Here is a 17,554-nt window from a genome sequence, read left to right on the forward strand (position 1 = left end):
CTATTAAAGAAGTGTTTGGACAGCAGATTTTTTTGACATTGCCTCCAAAGTGCTGTATATATCAGGTATGTGGTTGTTAGAAGTGTGAGAAGGATGAATGACAAGGTTTGCTGGCAGTATTTCTACATTCTAGTCACACAGAAAACATGAACTACCAGATGTTTCAGGTTTAAAGCATGAAACTGAGCTCTCACCAACATCTTCATGTTGCAGCATTGCTTATTTGTGTGAGACATCAGGCTGGAGCTGCAAGAAAGAGACACCAACGCTGGCAGTGTACTCCAAACCAAACTAAAATGTGTGTACTTACACAAGCAAAACAGTGGGTTTATGATTAGAAGGAGGGATAACATTTGGCTTTGATTGTTGCAGCGTGTGCAAGCTGGCCACCCCTCAATACACTGATATCTTTAACTGGTCAACAGTGTCATGTTATTAGTTACTTGCTGCAGTATTTTCTGTATATAGTAGTTAGACTTAAAAGTTTTGGATTGTTGAGCTTTTGAGGTACAAACTGCATTTGTTCCCACTGTAACTTGCAAAGTCCTTCATCTGATGTGGACACGATTTAACAAGACCCGTAGTTGCAGTTAATATACTACTACTGTCATTTCCTTGCAGTGCCGTATTCAACAGCAGTCTGGGAACACAATATATACTGCTGGCCTCCATTTAACCCTTTTGAAAGGAGTACTCTTTTTACAAGTGGAGAGACAGACAGAATACTGCAGTATTGGGAACTATTTCTCTAACTGTATTATTTTTTTTAACAATAGCAGAAGTAGTGTTTAATGGTTGTAAAATTACATATTTGTGTTAAAAATATATCCTCAAATAAGGTAATACAGAGAGTTGCATCCCATATATTGTTTCCATCAACAATCATGAGTCCTGCTTTGCATGAGCTTCAGGTATTCCTAGATATGAAATTTCTCTTATCCAGCAGAGCGGAGAAGGGGATATAGGAGGTAACACAACAGTCAGAGGAGTGGAAAATGTCTTGCAACGCAGAAACGAGAGGGAGGACCATGCTGTGAGAGATGGGGGGGAGAAAGGAGGGATTGTTGAAGACCTTAATTTTGAAGGGGATAGTGGGAAAGGTCTGAGCAAGGATACAAGAGGGGCACACTGGAAACCCCTACAGACACTATCAACAGGTTTGGTAGTGGAGATTTAAGCATAAAGAGGAGAAGATAGAAAGGAAAGAGGGCAAAGAAAAAGACTGAAAAGAAGAAAAAGAGGGGATAGGAGTCATGCAAAAGCAAGAGGGGGCAGAAGGGACAGAGTTATAGGGGAAACAGAGCAGAGGGTACAGGGGAAAGGCAGAGGGGGTGGCCAGCATTGTGCCTCACAATAGGGGCTTTGTGCAGTTTGAAGGGGGCTGGGACCAGAGTGCTGTGTATGTGTGTGTGTGTGTGTGGGTACAGACAGGGAGGCCTGAAGCTACACAGCTCTTCCCTGGGAAATGAGGCCTCTTGTTGGGGCAGTGAGGGCCTTGAGAGAAGGGCTGGTGGAGGGCACACCCAGGGCCTGAGTGACAAGACAGGTGTGGAGGGTCAATGCTAGTAAGGAGTGTGTGTGTTCAAAAGGACTGTCTGTACTCAGTACATGTTCAAGAGATGACTTTCAGACAAATGGGGAAGCCTGTTTAAACATCATGCATGCATGAGTGTACTGCAAACACATTCTGTCTTACCGTCTTTTAATGACAGACAGCTGTGGAGTTCATACAGGATAAAATCAGATTTCTGTTAGGGGGTCATAGAACAGTTCTGATTTATGGTTATGTTCCCCCTACATGTACACATGCAGACACTTTTCCTATCTAACCTGGACAGGGTAATGTTTGGGAGCGCTGTTCTGTGTCAGTCGTCACAGACATATATAAGTATGTGACTGTGTCATGGAAAGAAACCTGGATCTTGGCTTTCTTTGTACTTTTTATCTTCAGATGACATTTTTAGACATGATGGACTGATGAATTTCAGGCTAAAATAACAGAATAAGTATGAATGTTGAGAAGACTTAATGAATTCCACCTGCTTACCTCTTGTGCATCAGTTATTTAGCAAATTAATCCACTGGTATAAACAAATCTGTTTAACTGTAGCCTGTTTGTGCAATTGCTGGTTGTCAATACTCTCAGCTGCCATGTCTTGACCTATTGTGGTAGATGTTTGTGTGAGTATCAGAGACAGTCATATAACTGAGAGAGGTTGTGTGGAGATGATTTATGATAGAGGCACTGTCATGTATTGCCCTCATTCTTGGATAGCGTTGTCATGAGAGACACATAGCATTGATACCAGCAGCCTCAGCACGACATATAGTGTTACCTGACTGGTGCTCTCACTGCCCTCTCACTGACACCCATAACCTTACAACCCACTGCAGGCCAGGGAGAAAAGCAGATACTGTAGCTGCCCGACTGTCTGGCTGCTGTTACTCGGTTTAATGAGCTACTGATGACATCTGTGCATGTGTATTAATCTGAACTCATTCACAAAAGCCTGGCCTTCATCCAAGACTGCAAATCATATCACTTTTTTAAATTTTCATGGCAATTTTACATTTAAGCTGACTGTATATTCAGACTTGCTTGTTGGATGGTGGAAATGCCCATTAAATCCCCCTCCCCCTGCACCTTTCCGAGGGTGGATAAGGTTGGTGTTGTGCACAGCCGTTTCTGTAACTTTCCGAAACAGACAAGACGACATTCACACCCACTTCATGCAGTGATTGGCCAGCTGTGCGGAGGTGAGAAAGGAGTCAGGGTTTCGACATACCTCTCTAGCTCTTCTTTTACATTCACAACTATTACATTCATAACTATTGATGTCACTTTTCATATTCATATTAATATACAAGTGCAACACTATGACTGCTTTCCAGGACTGTCTGAAAATGTGTGCCTGTATTTAAACGAGAACGCGTCTCCCCCATCCCCCTCCTCTCTCTTTGACTGTCGGCTTTTCATTCCGCCTTTAAGTGAAGCTGTTCGTAACAACTATAAACACATCTTCTGAGCGACCATAAATAAAGCTTTATTCTTTATATATTCTTGAATATTTGTTACACCTCTACTTGTCACTGCTGCAGTGACCTAGATTCATTTGTATGTGTCATACTAACTAAATGCTTTTACAACCTTTTACCCTTGTCAGATTTTCAGATTTAGTGTATTATTTTTTTGTTATTTCACTGATTCCATCAGATTCTGTCATACACTGCAACACAGTTTCCCTTCTGTAGCGGAACCCCTGCTCCCCCTTGTGTGTCTGGATTCCTGTGGGGCTGCAGAGCTTAGCACTGTGATATTAGAGGTGCCAGCATAAACACACACGCACACACATACACACGAAAACAGCCTTGTCCTGTTGGATTATGGCAGGCCTAGCCATCACAAAGAACCACAGTGGACCAAACAAGCCACCCGTCGGCTGCCATCTGCAATCGATTACATTGCCAAATACTTTCTGCCATATCTTCCACAACTGCTTTCTCTCCCCTTTCATTGCCCTAAAGGCAACACCCAACAACACAAGGCTAATTTTACACTCTCTGTAATATTGCATGCTGTTGTGCAATACCCTATTAGCATAAACAAAACTGTACATGTGTGAGACTTATAGTTCAAAATGCAGCTTGAGATATCCAAAATCTTGGAGGTATTTTAAGGGTTAACAGTGGGCCAGAGAAATGTGTAAAATCTATCAGGGATCGCTAAGAAGCAATGAGACCCCTAATAGGTAATCCTTGTAGACAGTGACAGGCATGGAGAATGGATGGACATGATGAGTTTTGACTGTAGCAGGCGATTTGGGAGTCGTCCATGATGCTTCAAACTAGATATATAGATTGTGGGGTTTTGTGGGTCTGCTGGGCTCACGTACAGGAACAGAGTCAACTTATTACTATTGTTTTTGGACAGAATTCTGAATTTCTCCTTTGATGAACTTCACCCACAGAGAAAGTGTGCTATTATAGCAGCAGAGGTGTTCATTAAAAGTAACCAAATGTAATAAAAATGTGTAAAATCTTGAAGGAAAATACAGACTCTTATGTTGTTAGGAAAATGTTTCTGTATGATGGTGTTGATGAGTTAGATAGGTAATGGCAACATATATGCGTTTCTCTGGAGCAATTATTGTTAATGAGTTCATGACTGGAATGTGATTGAAGCTTTTTTAGCCAGGCTAATAAACAATGGTCTGAGCAGTGACAGAAGCAGGGAATACATCCCACCCCTCTTCGCTCTTGTGGGAAATGAAAACATGAGAGTGTCTGTGTGTTTCTGCGTTCTGCTATTTTGACGCTGCTGATACTTTGTCTGGCATGACCCCTGTGCTCAGTGAACCAAAAGGTGGATTACATCTCACTGTTGCCATGTATTTTTCTTTGCCATGTGATTTGTATGTGGATATTAACCAGTGACTGAGAGCTAAAACATGCATAAGCTACAGGTAGGACAACTATTCAACCTGCCCAGTTTTCCAGCATTAAACTATTTCACTCCCACCCTCACCAGATGTGACAGCTCCACTCACTGAAGTTGAGCCATGGATTTCCATTGCACTGTCAACACTCTGCTATGCTGCCGTATAGCTGGCACATATCATCAGGGCAGCAGACATTAACTACAGTTAATTCAGAGGAATACACGTTTTAGAATTCAAAGAGTCTTCCAATTATCTTGAAGATGTTTACCACACCAGCCCAGCATCTCTCCATGAAAAACATGTGGGATATGATTCTCTTCTTCTCTCTCTCTCTCTCTCTCTCTATCACTTTATCTATCTCGATACCCCTCTTTTTCTCTCCCAGACTTTTCTCATTTCACCCCTGCGTCAGAAACATTTGAAAAATGTGCTTTGTGGGACTTAAAAAAGGAAAGACTCCAAAAGCCTGTCTAAATGCTCTCTGCGGAGTACAGCTCAGACATTATAACACAAGCCTTACAAGCCAAACACAAGCCCACAGGGCATGGAGATAAGAATCTGAAATTAACACGCAAGAGACCCTGCCTTCCATATGTTTGTGAAGCTATTCTTAAATATTTTAACAACTACTGTTTAACCTGTTACAGGTTATAGTCTATTCCTTTTACTAAAGTAAGCCATCATCAAGGTGATCATGAAACAGAGCAGAGAATTTATGTATCCCATATTTTACTTGATGGTGATTTTGAAGGTTATAAGCTTGTGATGTGCCATGTGGATGTGTTTGGTTGTTTGTATTGTCTCTCAACTCTTGTCTCCACTTTATTTCTGGGCATGTGCAATTAAAGTGGCTCCAGATGTGAAAAGCCAACCACCTAATAAAGAAAGGAAGAGCCAGTGATAGCACAGACCAAGACACAATGTCATTTTCTTTGGGGTTTAGTCAATTTTTCTTGGCTTTAAATGAACTGCAGCACATGTCCTCAAGTGGGCAGAGAAGCCAAGCTGAGGTTGTTTTATATGGATCAAGTAATGCAGTAAAATTTTGGTATGAAATCACACATCTAAAAAAATCTAAAACCATTTTATGCATGTCAAGTTGTTTTCTGTGGAGCCTGGGAGATGTCATGGAGGTTAAAAAAAACTCATTAGTGTGCACAATTTAATAATTTGTGCTCTTAAAGTAATAATTTTGTACTCATTAACCTCTAATTTTGCCTTCTCTGATCTTGTAGAGGGCAGCAAAAGCCTTTCGAGAGCCAGATTATTAAACCGTGCATACAAAGTCGTTCTCCATGTCACCTCCAGGGCTCCTTAGTTTTCTCTTTTACTTTGATAAGAATGTTTAATCTACAGCACACTGACTGAGAGTCTCTACGGGGTTAAATGAGTATTGTTACAAAGAATCCTGACCATGACCGCTTGTGGGAAGATAAATCCTTCCCTTTTAGTTTATGACATCCCTGCAGTCATCTTCAACCCTGTGATCTATAATTCATATCTACAAACACAATTGAACAATAATGAATTGACAAGAATATAATTGTTAGTTGCAGTCCTGTCCTATCGTAATCCTGTAGTTAAGTCAAGTCAGTTTTATTTTTATAGCCCAATATCACAAATCACAAATTTGCCTTAGGGGGCTTTATAATCTGTACAGCAATACAACATCCTCTGTTCTTAGACCCTCAATTCAAATAAGGAAAAACTCTCTAAAAAAGGTTTTAGTTGTTGTTAAATAGATTAACCCTTTTATACCAGAAGCAGTGGAGTGTTGAACTGTATTAAACAAAGAGGTGTCCTGGTGGCCTTGTGGTTATAACATATAACTGCGTTGTTCCCACTTTGATTCCAGCTGTTGCATATCACACCCCTGTCTCGTTCTGCCTGTTTCCTTTCTGACTTGATATAAAAAATCCCAGGAAATACAGTAATCTGAAAAAAAACAGGAGAACTTAACATGCAGAGTTGTTCAAGAGAGGAAGCTCTAAGTGTGAATAATGAGAATAGCTTGCCATTGTGTGTGTTGGATCTCTCTCGGCCCTCACACACTTATCTAGGTGGTCCCTCACACACTGTTGTCATTTCCGAGAGGGTGGGGACATTCACCGACCCATGATAATCTATTTCTGTCTGTGATCTCAGCTGCCAACTGCCATCACTATCCTGAAACTGAATCAGAAGCATTGAAACACCCATAGGATTTCATCTGCAAGTATGTCAGTGGGCGACATGACATTATTTATAGCCGTAAAGCTCCTATGTCTGTTCTATTTCTACTTTCCGTCATGACTCCAATGTGCCACTGTGATCTCTCTCTGCTATCTCCATTTCACCCTGTTCGTTCTCCTATCTGGTCCCTTCCCATTACACCCGTCTCCTTCTCTGGCCAGCAACATCCCTAAACTGCTCTACACCCCTCCCTCTCCTAGGAAGTATTCACTAGTGCCAAATGTGAGGGGGAACATGCTGAGGCTGTCAGTGGGATTTAGGATGAGCTCCACCCGTTTGTTGATTCGTTGATGGCGTGAAAATGTTGCACGTCAACAGCCCATTTCTGCATTATTACTCTTGACATTTTAGTTACTGATTGGTACTGAGGGGAACTGTGTTATTTGTGTGTGGCAACATGTTGACGATGAAACGGCATCAGCTAAAAGCCATAAAAACAGGCATAACCTCCACCACACCTGCCCCTCATTTCCCTTAAACGTCAACTCTGTTGAACCACCAGGCTGCTGAAAACAACGGCTGTTCCACACCCTAGTGGCCCCAGTGCTGATAGGGAGGGAAACCAGGGGCATCCGAATTCCAGCACACACACACACACGCACACACACACACACACACACACACACAGATTGGTACACGCAAATGGCCAGTCAGCTCTGTGGGGCTGTCTGCCCTTCTGTTCGTAGGCTCATGAATGCCTGTGAATGCCTAACTGGCAGCTGGTTCAACAGCATTGCAGTGACTAATGCAGTTGAGCTGTTTAGTCACTCAGCGGATGCAAATGGCCATGTGTACAGAAACGTACATTGTAGTTACTCAATAGAGCTTGATCTATGAGCCAAAATGTCTACTGCAGCTAGTTATCAATACACAGTAAAATGTGCCAAAAAGTTGGGTGAGCATTCCTGTGGAAGCCCAGTATTCGTGTTAGATGATGTCATGTCATTATGCCTTTTACTGCTGACACTTAACAGTTTTGTATAAATTGCTACAGATCCAGCTTTTGCTGTTATTAGAAACAGACCTGCACTTTTGCGACTGTAGTAATAAAAAAATGTAAGTGGTGTAACTGCTGGGATGTTTTAGGTGGTTTTTGGCTTGAGAAAAGTAAATAATGCATTTGGACGTGCAGTTTTCCATCTCATAGACTTTTAGTGTTCATTTTAACAATTACCTAAATAATTAGTTTTTCACCTGAGGCAGTTTTGTATACACTCAAGGAGGCCGCCATCGGACAGCACATGTTTTAGTGGCGTTGAGCTAAGGATTTAGGATTTCCAAGCTTGTAAATGGTGTGGTACAATCTGTTATAGAGGATATTTTGGAGGATCTAATAGAACTTACTGAGCGAGTGTACACAAAGTCACGTAGTGGATGAGGGGCCAAACCATTTAAAATTTTATACACCAGGCACAAATTTGAAAATCTAAAATTCTCAAAGCTCAATAAGTTGTATTTCTCCATTTCCTACATTGATGGAAATGCTTTGGCTTTTTGTCCAGCGTTTTTAGAGTTTGTAGAAGGACACAAGTCATGAGGTAACTGTACCTCAATCACTACTGGTGCATTTCCAACTTCATAGTCTGTTAGTCTTATGAAAAGTGTTATTGGAGGATGTAGCATATTACTCTTCTTCAGCCCACTACTTAACTGTGTTTATTTTGCGTCTTATCATAATTGTTTCGGAAGCTTCCAAGTGACAGTTATACACTGCAGGTACCCACAGACCAGAACACTTCCCAGATCACGCTGGCTGTTTGCTACTTCCACCGTCTGGGAATGTGAATGAGCTCTGTCTCACTCACACACACACACTTAGAGAGCTTTGTTCCTCTGGTTTTAAGTAGCTCTGGATTCTGTCCTGTCTGTGCTTAAGGCCTTTATGAGTAAGCAGGCCACCATTTTTACATTACCTTTGCACTTACACAATCACCATATTCTGCTGTGACTGGGGAGTGTGCACAAGTGTGTGTTTGTGTGTAGCTGTGGGTATCCTTCACCAAATATAAGAGTAGTTTATGAGAGAGCAGCTCACTGTCTATCACTCAGGAGTTTTTATGTGAGTGAAGTGGTTGCCATGACACTAGAATTTTCACTGTGTTCAGTTGTGTTTTACAGCTACTTTTATGAAGCAAATTGTGAGAGGTTGAGCACTAGTGTGGAAAAAATGTGTTACATCCAGTTGCAAAGACCCCAAAAGGTTGAAAATCATGTTTTCAAGCCAACTTGCATTTTGTAACAGTTTTTATAGCTGCAGATTCCCAATGGGAAAGTTGTGTTTTTCTCTTTAATTGATCAAATAATTGAAAAAGTGAGTGTGTAAGCATGAGGTGGGCAGTGAGTTCCTCCATACTTAAATTATACTAAATATTGCATATGAGGAGGCAAGAGTTGGTGTCAAGTTTTCATTTTAGTTATCTTTGCCAATGTTATCACAACCATGAGATTAATGAGAATCAATGTGAATGTAATCATGGATTGTTTGACAGCTGGCTGCACAGAGTTTTTAAATAAACATTAAACACAATTTGCAACAATTAGGAGTACAATTTGTGGGTTTGGGTTGAGAGGCATTGAACTGCACCCATATTGCTGAGGACCATTGATAATAAATGGAGGTAATTATGATTTGGTTTGGTTTGGTTTCAGTATGGCGTTTAATTAGTCTCAAAGCCCGCGCACATAAAAAGCAGCACATGATACGAGTGCATGGAACAGTATCCGCGAGTGGAAGATTTGTGAAACCTTTATTTTGCTTATGAAAACAGAGAAAAGGGCGATTCCACTCCATATTTCTCCATCCAGACCACATTAGACCAGATCCAGATCAAAATCAACTATACTTAGACTTGTCAAAGCTGGACTAGGTTACCAAGAAGACTCCAGAGACTCATTAAAACACAGTTTCAGATATGTGAAACCTTTATTCTATTTGTGAAAATTTGCTTTTGCTACGATTTCTAACACTTTTTCATAAGTGTGAGTGGTGAAAAAATGGAGAATCAGCCTCTAAATATCATTATTTATGTTTCCTTTTGTTCTGTCAGGCAACTGCCTGTCTTTGACCATGTCAGTGATCAAACCAAACAGCCAATCAAAGGCTACTGACCATGGTCAGTATTCAAGTGTTTGGCAGTAGGGAGGGTCGAGCTCATGTTCGTCACAGCCCCGCACTCACGAGACCGCATTTGTGCACGTGGAGCAGAAATGCTTCCTTGCAAGGATGGTGTTCTGCTTGCGGATACTGTTCTGTGCACTCGTATCTCATGCACGCGCCTGGTTTTTATGTGCGTGGGTTTTGAGACTAATTAAATGCCATATTTCAGCTGGGGAGAATTTTATGGTAGTTGTGGTGAAGTAAGAGTCCTCAAACTTTTGCAGCCTGGAGCCCAAAAGAGAAATTTTGTTCCACCCTGGGGCTTACTGAAACTGAACAAAAAGAAATTACTGTTACTCTTGTTTGATGATGGTCCAGAATTTCAAGGTAACCAATTTTGACCCATAGCTTTAATTACATTTCCCTTTTATGCAGGTTTTAGCCCATTAACTACTAATTACTTACAGTTCATGTTACTGCTGAGCATTTTCTAAGCATACAATAACTAAATACAATAAGTTTTAGATTGTTGAACAGGTCTTTCTTACTTCCAAGCAGCAGTAGTGTGGAGCTTTTTGGAGGAAAATGCTCACCCTCTGAATGAGAATATAGTAGATTTTCTCTATATCTGGGCCTCTTGTCAATGAGAATCGCTACATTTACTAAAGGGAACTCCATATACAGTAAGGGAGGAGTAAATAGTTGACAGTCGATTACATGTATCGGTGTTAGAGCAGAAGGATAAACAAAGTTACTGGAGAGGGGTGCTGAGGCTGTATGAGGTTAAATGAGGTCGATAATACGGGGTTATGGTAATGATTGGGGCTTTAGTGGGGATGGAGCGAGAGGGGGAATGCTCTGGAATGTGAAGAATGAGGGTTTGTTTAATCCTCATGGGGGATAAATTATTAGCAGCAAAGGGAACCCTGCTGTGCAGGACAGGGCTGTCTCCTACCATGGGAGCCTAAAGTGAGATTCATGTTTGTGTGTATTGATATCGTACAGCCATGAGACAGACTGTGTGCTGTTTTTAAACTGATTTGTGTATGAAGTTCACATAATGTAATATTTTGTGTTAAGAGTGTGGAAAAAGCCTGGAAATGGCCGTTACATCAGTTGAAAGTATTGTATTCAGAGCTGCCTTCTCTCTGTCTTGAACATGGAGTAAAAGTGGAGCATTTCACCCTTCAGTGAACTGTGGTATGACACTGCAGCGACACTGATTGGGCCAAAAGCTGCCTTTTCCTCTGCTGTCATTTGAATTTTTATTTCAAACAGAGACTGTACTGTGGTCTAACCTAAAACTTGATGAATGAATGGGCCAACTTATTTTCATTTAACACTCACATTACTGATACGATTGGCTGTGAGTTGTTGTGAAGGCACAGCTAAAAGTTCTGACGAGGTGATCAAATTATAAACATCTGTCCTTGTGGAACAGTGATTTTATCTCCAGTAAGGTCCCACTCTTTAGTGCTCCTTAGTGTTCTGAGTAATCTGGCTTTGCACCATTCATGGAGACTTAAACCAGGGAAAAGAGGAAATGAGAGCAACAGAGAGAAAAGGGAAACACAAAGGAGGTAAAGATTTAGTGAGGCAGTAATGAGCTACTGGAAGGGAAGAACATGCTCAGTTTGATTGACCTATGCCTAGCCAGCATGGCATCCTGGGTAAATATGACCCAGCAGTTAGTTGCCGTGGTGATCTAGGAAGCAACAGCTGCCAAGAGGGCAACATGGACCAGATGGATGCATGCACCCACCCACTCAGAGCACAGGTCACGATAGACAGTTTCACATGAATTTTACAAAACTAATCCACCACAAAATGTTTACAAAACTTTTTAAAAAGAACATATTTTTCATTGGCAGACTGTCAAAGATCACAAGATCTGCAAATTCACTTCTAAACAAATACATATATGCAAGAGGCTGTATCTAAACACCGTTCCAAAAGCTGAGTAAGTGCTGAACATGCGAATAAAGGAGAACTGTCATATCTTGGATGTGATGCTCCTTCAAAACAGCAGCGCTTGTCCGATATCACTGCTGCTCTCTACTTGATGGATCAGCGTGTGTTTGATGGAAGAGAAAGCTTCTGGCAAGTACAGTTAATATCTACTTTATTTTGTGTGATATTATAGAAGAATACAATCATAAAGGGGATGCTAGATAAAAGGAATGATTGTCTATCAGGAAGAGCTGAGTGGTTCAAATGTGGAGGTGATGGAGATCCGCAGAGGAGTATAAGGTCAAATGAAAGGAAGGCATCAGAGATAAGCAGGGTAAATAGTTGTCTGATGAGCAGAGAATGAAGTGGCTGTAGAGCTAATGGAGGTTCAAATATGTGTAAGTTTGTAACATTTCTCTGCCATTCCCTTTCCCTCAGTCATGACTGACAGGTGACCTGTGTGCCAGTCACTTGTCTACAAACACAAAACACATCTTTCACATCACTTTCATAGGTCAGTTTAATCATTTATCCCACAAAGATACTAGACAAAAAAGTCGATCTGCCATTTCGTGTCAATGATCTGATCGGTCAACAGGTGCTGAGGTCACAATAACCAGAGATTTCTTTAAAATGATATGCCGTCACATACAGGAATATCGTAACATAATGTAAAAGACTGTTTAAAGACATTTTTCTGTATTTTTTTGTTGTTGTTATTGTTGTAGTTTTCATCTGTAGAGCCAAAGTGTCAAATAGTGGCATGAGCAATGTTATCGCTCATGCCACTACAATTCCAAGCAAATGGCTGCTGCTGCTGCCAGAGGGACAAACATAGTTTCTGTGCATCAGAAAATGTTTTTTCAGGAAAAACTTATTTGTCACATGGTGTTCATTAAGAGCACTTGGGGTAACGAGAGGTGCATTTCTACAGTCAGCAGCTGTGGGGCACCTGGGAGGACCAGAGTGGTGCTTATGGTGTACTTCTCAAATGTAAACACAAAATCAGACAAATCACAAAACACTTTTATCTCATCCACTGCAGATTGCAATTTCAGAAGCATGAGGTCACACATGCAAACTGGTTCTTTCTTCAATCGTGCAAAGCTGAGTTGATGTTGCTCAGAGGCTGTTTAGTGAGTGTGTATTTGATTATTAATGATATGTTACACTGTGTTGCGTGCCACAGTCTAGTAGGACAAGGTTGTGTGAAAATCAACATTAGATGCATCTGATAAGCATCAGGTTTGTGTAGATATGGTTGTGAAACACAAACAGGAAGACTAATCAAATTCAGACCTGAGTTTTGAAAGCTGCCTCAACATCAAGGGAGATGGGACCAGTTATAGTGAGCAGGTCATTCATTATTCCCGCTGTTACATTAACTCTCATCCAACACAAGAGTGCGTAGATTTGTTTTATTTGTGCATCTTGGGGCATGTTTGTGTTTGAGCTTGTCTGCATTACATTACATTCATCAGAAGAGACTTTCACTGGAAAGAGAAAAGAGAAGCCCTTTTCAATAACACAAGGTCTCCAGATGCACATACACACACACACACACACCAGCTTTTGTCACCTGAGGGAAGCTCACGCTTTAGTGCAAGAACAAAAGGTAACTTCTTCCGTGAAATATAACACCTTAAAGACTGTTTGAGCTGTGTGTGAAAACTGACCCACATAAACAAGGCGTCATGGGTTATATGAGGCAAATTTGTTATTCTGTGGCAAGGCCCACTGCTCAGCTCTTCATCCCAACAGAGTGGTTTTGGATGATTAGAGTGAAGACCACTAATATTCTGTTGAAGTTCTAGCCTATAATGGTCTTCTGCTGAACTTGCTTCAAACATAACGGAAGCAGGTCAAACACAACTAAATTGGAGAATTTTTTTAACATTTCAAAAAGGAAAACATTAAAAAATGCATTTTCTGCCTTAGCCTTGAGAGCTGCTGCCTTTTCATCTAGCATGACTTAATTTGTAATCTTCAAGCACAACCAGAGAGGCACAGTATAATATCCTGCAGTAGAGTCTATCATTCCCTCAGAATGAAGCTCATAGTTGTGAAGATGACGCAGACTGCATGGGAGATGGAGCAAGGTTATAATGCTGGATGTAGTGTGTGTATCTGTGTGAATGAATCTGAGGTGGCCCTATTCCTTTCAGTTTTGTTGAGCTTAGGAATGTAGAGGTGTTCCCAAAGTTGTCTTTTTCCAGGAAATGAAAGATCTCCTTACTTCCTGCCACAGGAATGTCAGCAAATATCAAACGCCAGCAGGAGGACTCACTCCGAGACTGCACAAGAAGAATTACTTGAAAATCAAAATTAATTATTGTTATTGTCTCTGTAATATCACAGTGATATGATTAAACATTTCCTCAGTGAAGTCTTACAAAAGAACTCAAAATGCCTTTGTGTCAGCAGAAGTGTGTTTATCATCACATTGTGTTACCAGAAAGGTATCCATACAGCTGCTCCTCCTGTGTGCCGCTCACCTCAGATGTTTTCAGCCTCTGGCCTTTGTTGTTGACACATGTGATGAGGTCATTTCAAATATATCAACATCCACTAAAAGTGATGTGATGTCAGGCTTCATTCATCACGTATTACACAAGCAGATAGTTTTGCGGTTTAAAGTCATGCCTGCAGGTTCAAGTCACAGTAAACTATTGCTATTACATGATGTTTTTATCAGATGGCTTCCTTAGATTTTGATCATATTTCATATGAACTGATGAATGCTAAGAATGATTTTGTAAAGACAATAAATGGATAAAATTGTGTATAAATGAGATGTTAACCTGAAGGATAGCTTGATGATGGAAATGATGAAAGCAGTTACTTTAAACAGAACGTCATAAAATTAGGTTTTGTTAAGGATCTACATAATTTGTTGACTTTTTTCTGTTTATTCCACACATTATCTAATGAAAATTATGCTTGTCAGGCTTTTGTCAAGTAGGCCTATGAGACCTTTAAACACGTCACCTGATCATTTTCACAGACCTAACTTGTCATCTCTATAAATATGTCACACACAGTTCATGTTGTTTACCAGTTGGTACATTAAATTAGGGCCCGTTCTGATTGTGACAGCATGAGATTTAGTCTAGAGTTTCTGTTAGCTGATAAACGGGTCACTTCCCACCAGGTTCTGGTCTTTGTAGTTCGCAGCAGGACCTTCAAAGTTGAGAGGTCACACACTTCAGTGGGCATAGCTAATCCTGTCATCTGGACTTTGGTCTGAATTCCTCTGTGATGAAAGTCTGTGTGTCAGTTTATGGACATGACACAGCATGACATCGCAGGGTAGTCTGGATGCTGGAGGCTGAGTAATGGCCTGTAAAATATACTCTTGACACACATGCTGGATTAATGTGACTTTGGTGTCTTGCATTCCTCAAGAAAAATCAATATCAGCTGTTTTTGTGTAGAAATTATCCTACCATACAGTGTTACCCAACATAATTCCAGTATTTGCTTATTGATGCTGTGCCCCGAATCAACAAAATGGTCAAGTTGTATTTCAGTGTGTTATAGTCCAACAGCTTTATTACTCTTGTTGTATTCTAGTTGCAATGAAGAGTAAAATCTGGGAGAAGATGGAAGGATGCTGACTGTGTTTTTTCTGTTTTCTCTGAACAGATCGTGAGGACCAATCAATCCTTTGCACGTGAGTACTGCAACTCTTAACCCTCCTAACTCTCCTCTACTGTCCTCTACTCTCCTCTACTGTACTCTACTCTTGAGGTCACTTCTCTATTAGGACAGATGGTTGTTCTGTTCTTTAAGGTGGTTCTAGTGATAAAGCAGCTTGATGGGCTGGAAAATTAAACTGTCTCTCACCTTAATAGGATTATCTTCAGGGTGGGAAATTAACTTTTTAAAATGTGATCATCTACCAAATGTTCAAATTCACCAGCCACTAAATAGTAAATCATTATTTTGTGTCTAAAATCTGCCAGACACTTTAATATTTTACCAGCATTTGGCTGGTGGCTGGTGCTAATTTCCCACCCTGGTTATCTTATATAAAGGCAGAGTCTCACTTCTTGTTCTCAATTATTTAAGACACAGTTACAATGAAAGTGCCTAGTGGTCCTTTCCGGTTTTGTCTTATTGAATTAACCCCTTTTCTATCTCCCTTCATGTTTCTCTCACCCTGAATCAGTTGACCAGCTCCCTTCATCCTGCTGTGTTTTATTTAAAGACTGGTTTCAAGTAGGTTTTTGCAGATGCTGGGTTGTGCTGCAGCTCTTCCCAATACTGAGGAAGTTATGAGTGTGGTTTAGTGCCCTGCCTTCACCGTCTATGGCAGAGAGTAATTAGGTGCCACACTCCTACAGTGTGGCTCGGGTTGACGCTGCCAATGAACAGACAAGAGCTCTTGCATAATCTGCCCTAAATTCGTAAAACTACACCCCCTGTTGGTGACAGCAGAGCCACAGTTTAATAAGTAGAGTGGTCTCACAGTTTAGGGAGGCTGCTTTCTCGCTGTAAAAACATTTCTGTTGATTTAACTGAGGAGACATCAGTTTGAAGTGTGTACATTTTTTTATTGAGATAACACAGAGAAATACTTTGGTGATTAAACTCCATCAAAACAAATCATCTTCAAAAGGAAATGTATGCCCATGAAGATGGAAGATACAAGTAGAATAGACCCAGTACATGGAAACAGGAACCTCATAGTTGAATCTTCCAGAACAATCTGAAGATCAAGTGCAAGTAGTAGTAATAGTAAATCATGTGCTGTGATAGTCGTCTGAATATTTTCATTTAGTTGAAGAGATGAAGCATCACTTGGTGTCAATACTGTTTCAGATGCTACATTTCCTCCAAAGAAGATGAATCCTCATGTAACACTAATAAGAAAAAAAAAATCATGATGTTTCAGAAGGAAAAATGTGAATATATCAACACAAGTTATCTGACTGCGATCTGCAAGCCGGCTCACCACCTGTGTTTATGTAGCTCTGACTCTCCTTAGTCTTAGAATAAAAAAGGCTGCATGAACTTCGCAACAACCACTTTTAATCCAGTTAAAATAACACAAGCCTATTCAGCATAGCATAGAATTATAGAAGGTCTTTCTTGTTCGCTATGTGGTATGTGGTTTAGCAGTGATGTGTTCAGAAAAACATTTGCAGACCCGTGGTCTTGTGTGAATGGTCAAAACCTGGTATTTACTTGTGTCTCTGTATTTACTGATGAATAGTTTGCAAATCTACAGTTTCCCTTTGGCTGCAATTTCCCTTCAGGATTAATAAAGTCCTATATCTGTCTATCTTGTCTCATATAAATAATCAAATCTGTGTTCACTATCCCTTGTCATACACAGGATTTGAAAGTAAGAAGGTATTACAGTCACTGCTGTCAGCTGTTAAAAATAGGCTTTAACTCCTAGATCACAGTCAAAACAAGCCGCAGAGATGATCTTTTGATTGATTTAGTTTATGACACTGTAATGAAATACACCAGTGAAAAGTAGCTGTTATGTTGCATTATGTCTACATGCTGTATCCCAAAGCACAGAACAGGGAGCGGCCCATGAGATGGGAAACTTGTAGAATCTCTCACTTAAGAGTTGAGGATACTGTTGACCCTCTGACGTGTGAGAAAGACAAGTTGTGAGAGAGTGATCAACAGAGGATGTGAGGCAGGAGGTACAGAGGCCCTTTTCACACCTGCCATTAAAAATCGTTTTGGGTGATCCAATCACAAGTGGACAGCTCTAATACAGATGTGAATGCACCCAAGACACATTGAGGGCGCAATGACCGGTCACTCAGACTACATTTGGAGGTGGTTTTGGCCACCTATGGCCACATTCTTT

At 40.7% G+C, this 17,554-nt stretch overlaps 1 protein-coding gene across 5 annotated transcripts in view; it reads left to right on the forward strand.

Moving 5' to 3' along the window:
• LOC137168448 (myosin-10-like) overlaps positions 1 to 17,554 on the forward strand; it is a 58,828-nt gene that overhangs the window by 13,515 nt on the left and 27,759 nt on the right. For all 5 annotated transcript variants that reach the window (XM_067571038.1, XM_067571036.1, XM_067571035.1 and 2 more), the window contains exon 4: positions 15,364 to 15,391. In XM_067571038.1, coding sequence (XP_067427139.1) covers positions 15,364 to 15,391 — 28 coding nt within the window. The remainder of the gene's footprint in view (positions 1 to 15,363; positions 15,392 to 17,554) is intronic.

Source organism: Thunnus thynnus, chromosome 17, assembly GCF_963924715.1.
Source record: "Thunnus thynnus chromosome 17, fThuThy2.1, whole genome shotgun sequence".
In the NCBI taxonomy this organism is placed as follows: Eukaryota; Metazoa; Chordata; class Actinopteri; order Scombriformes; family Scombridae; genus Thunnus; species Thunnus thynnus.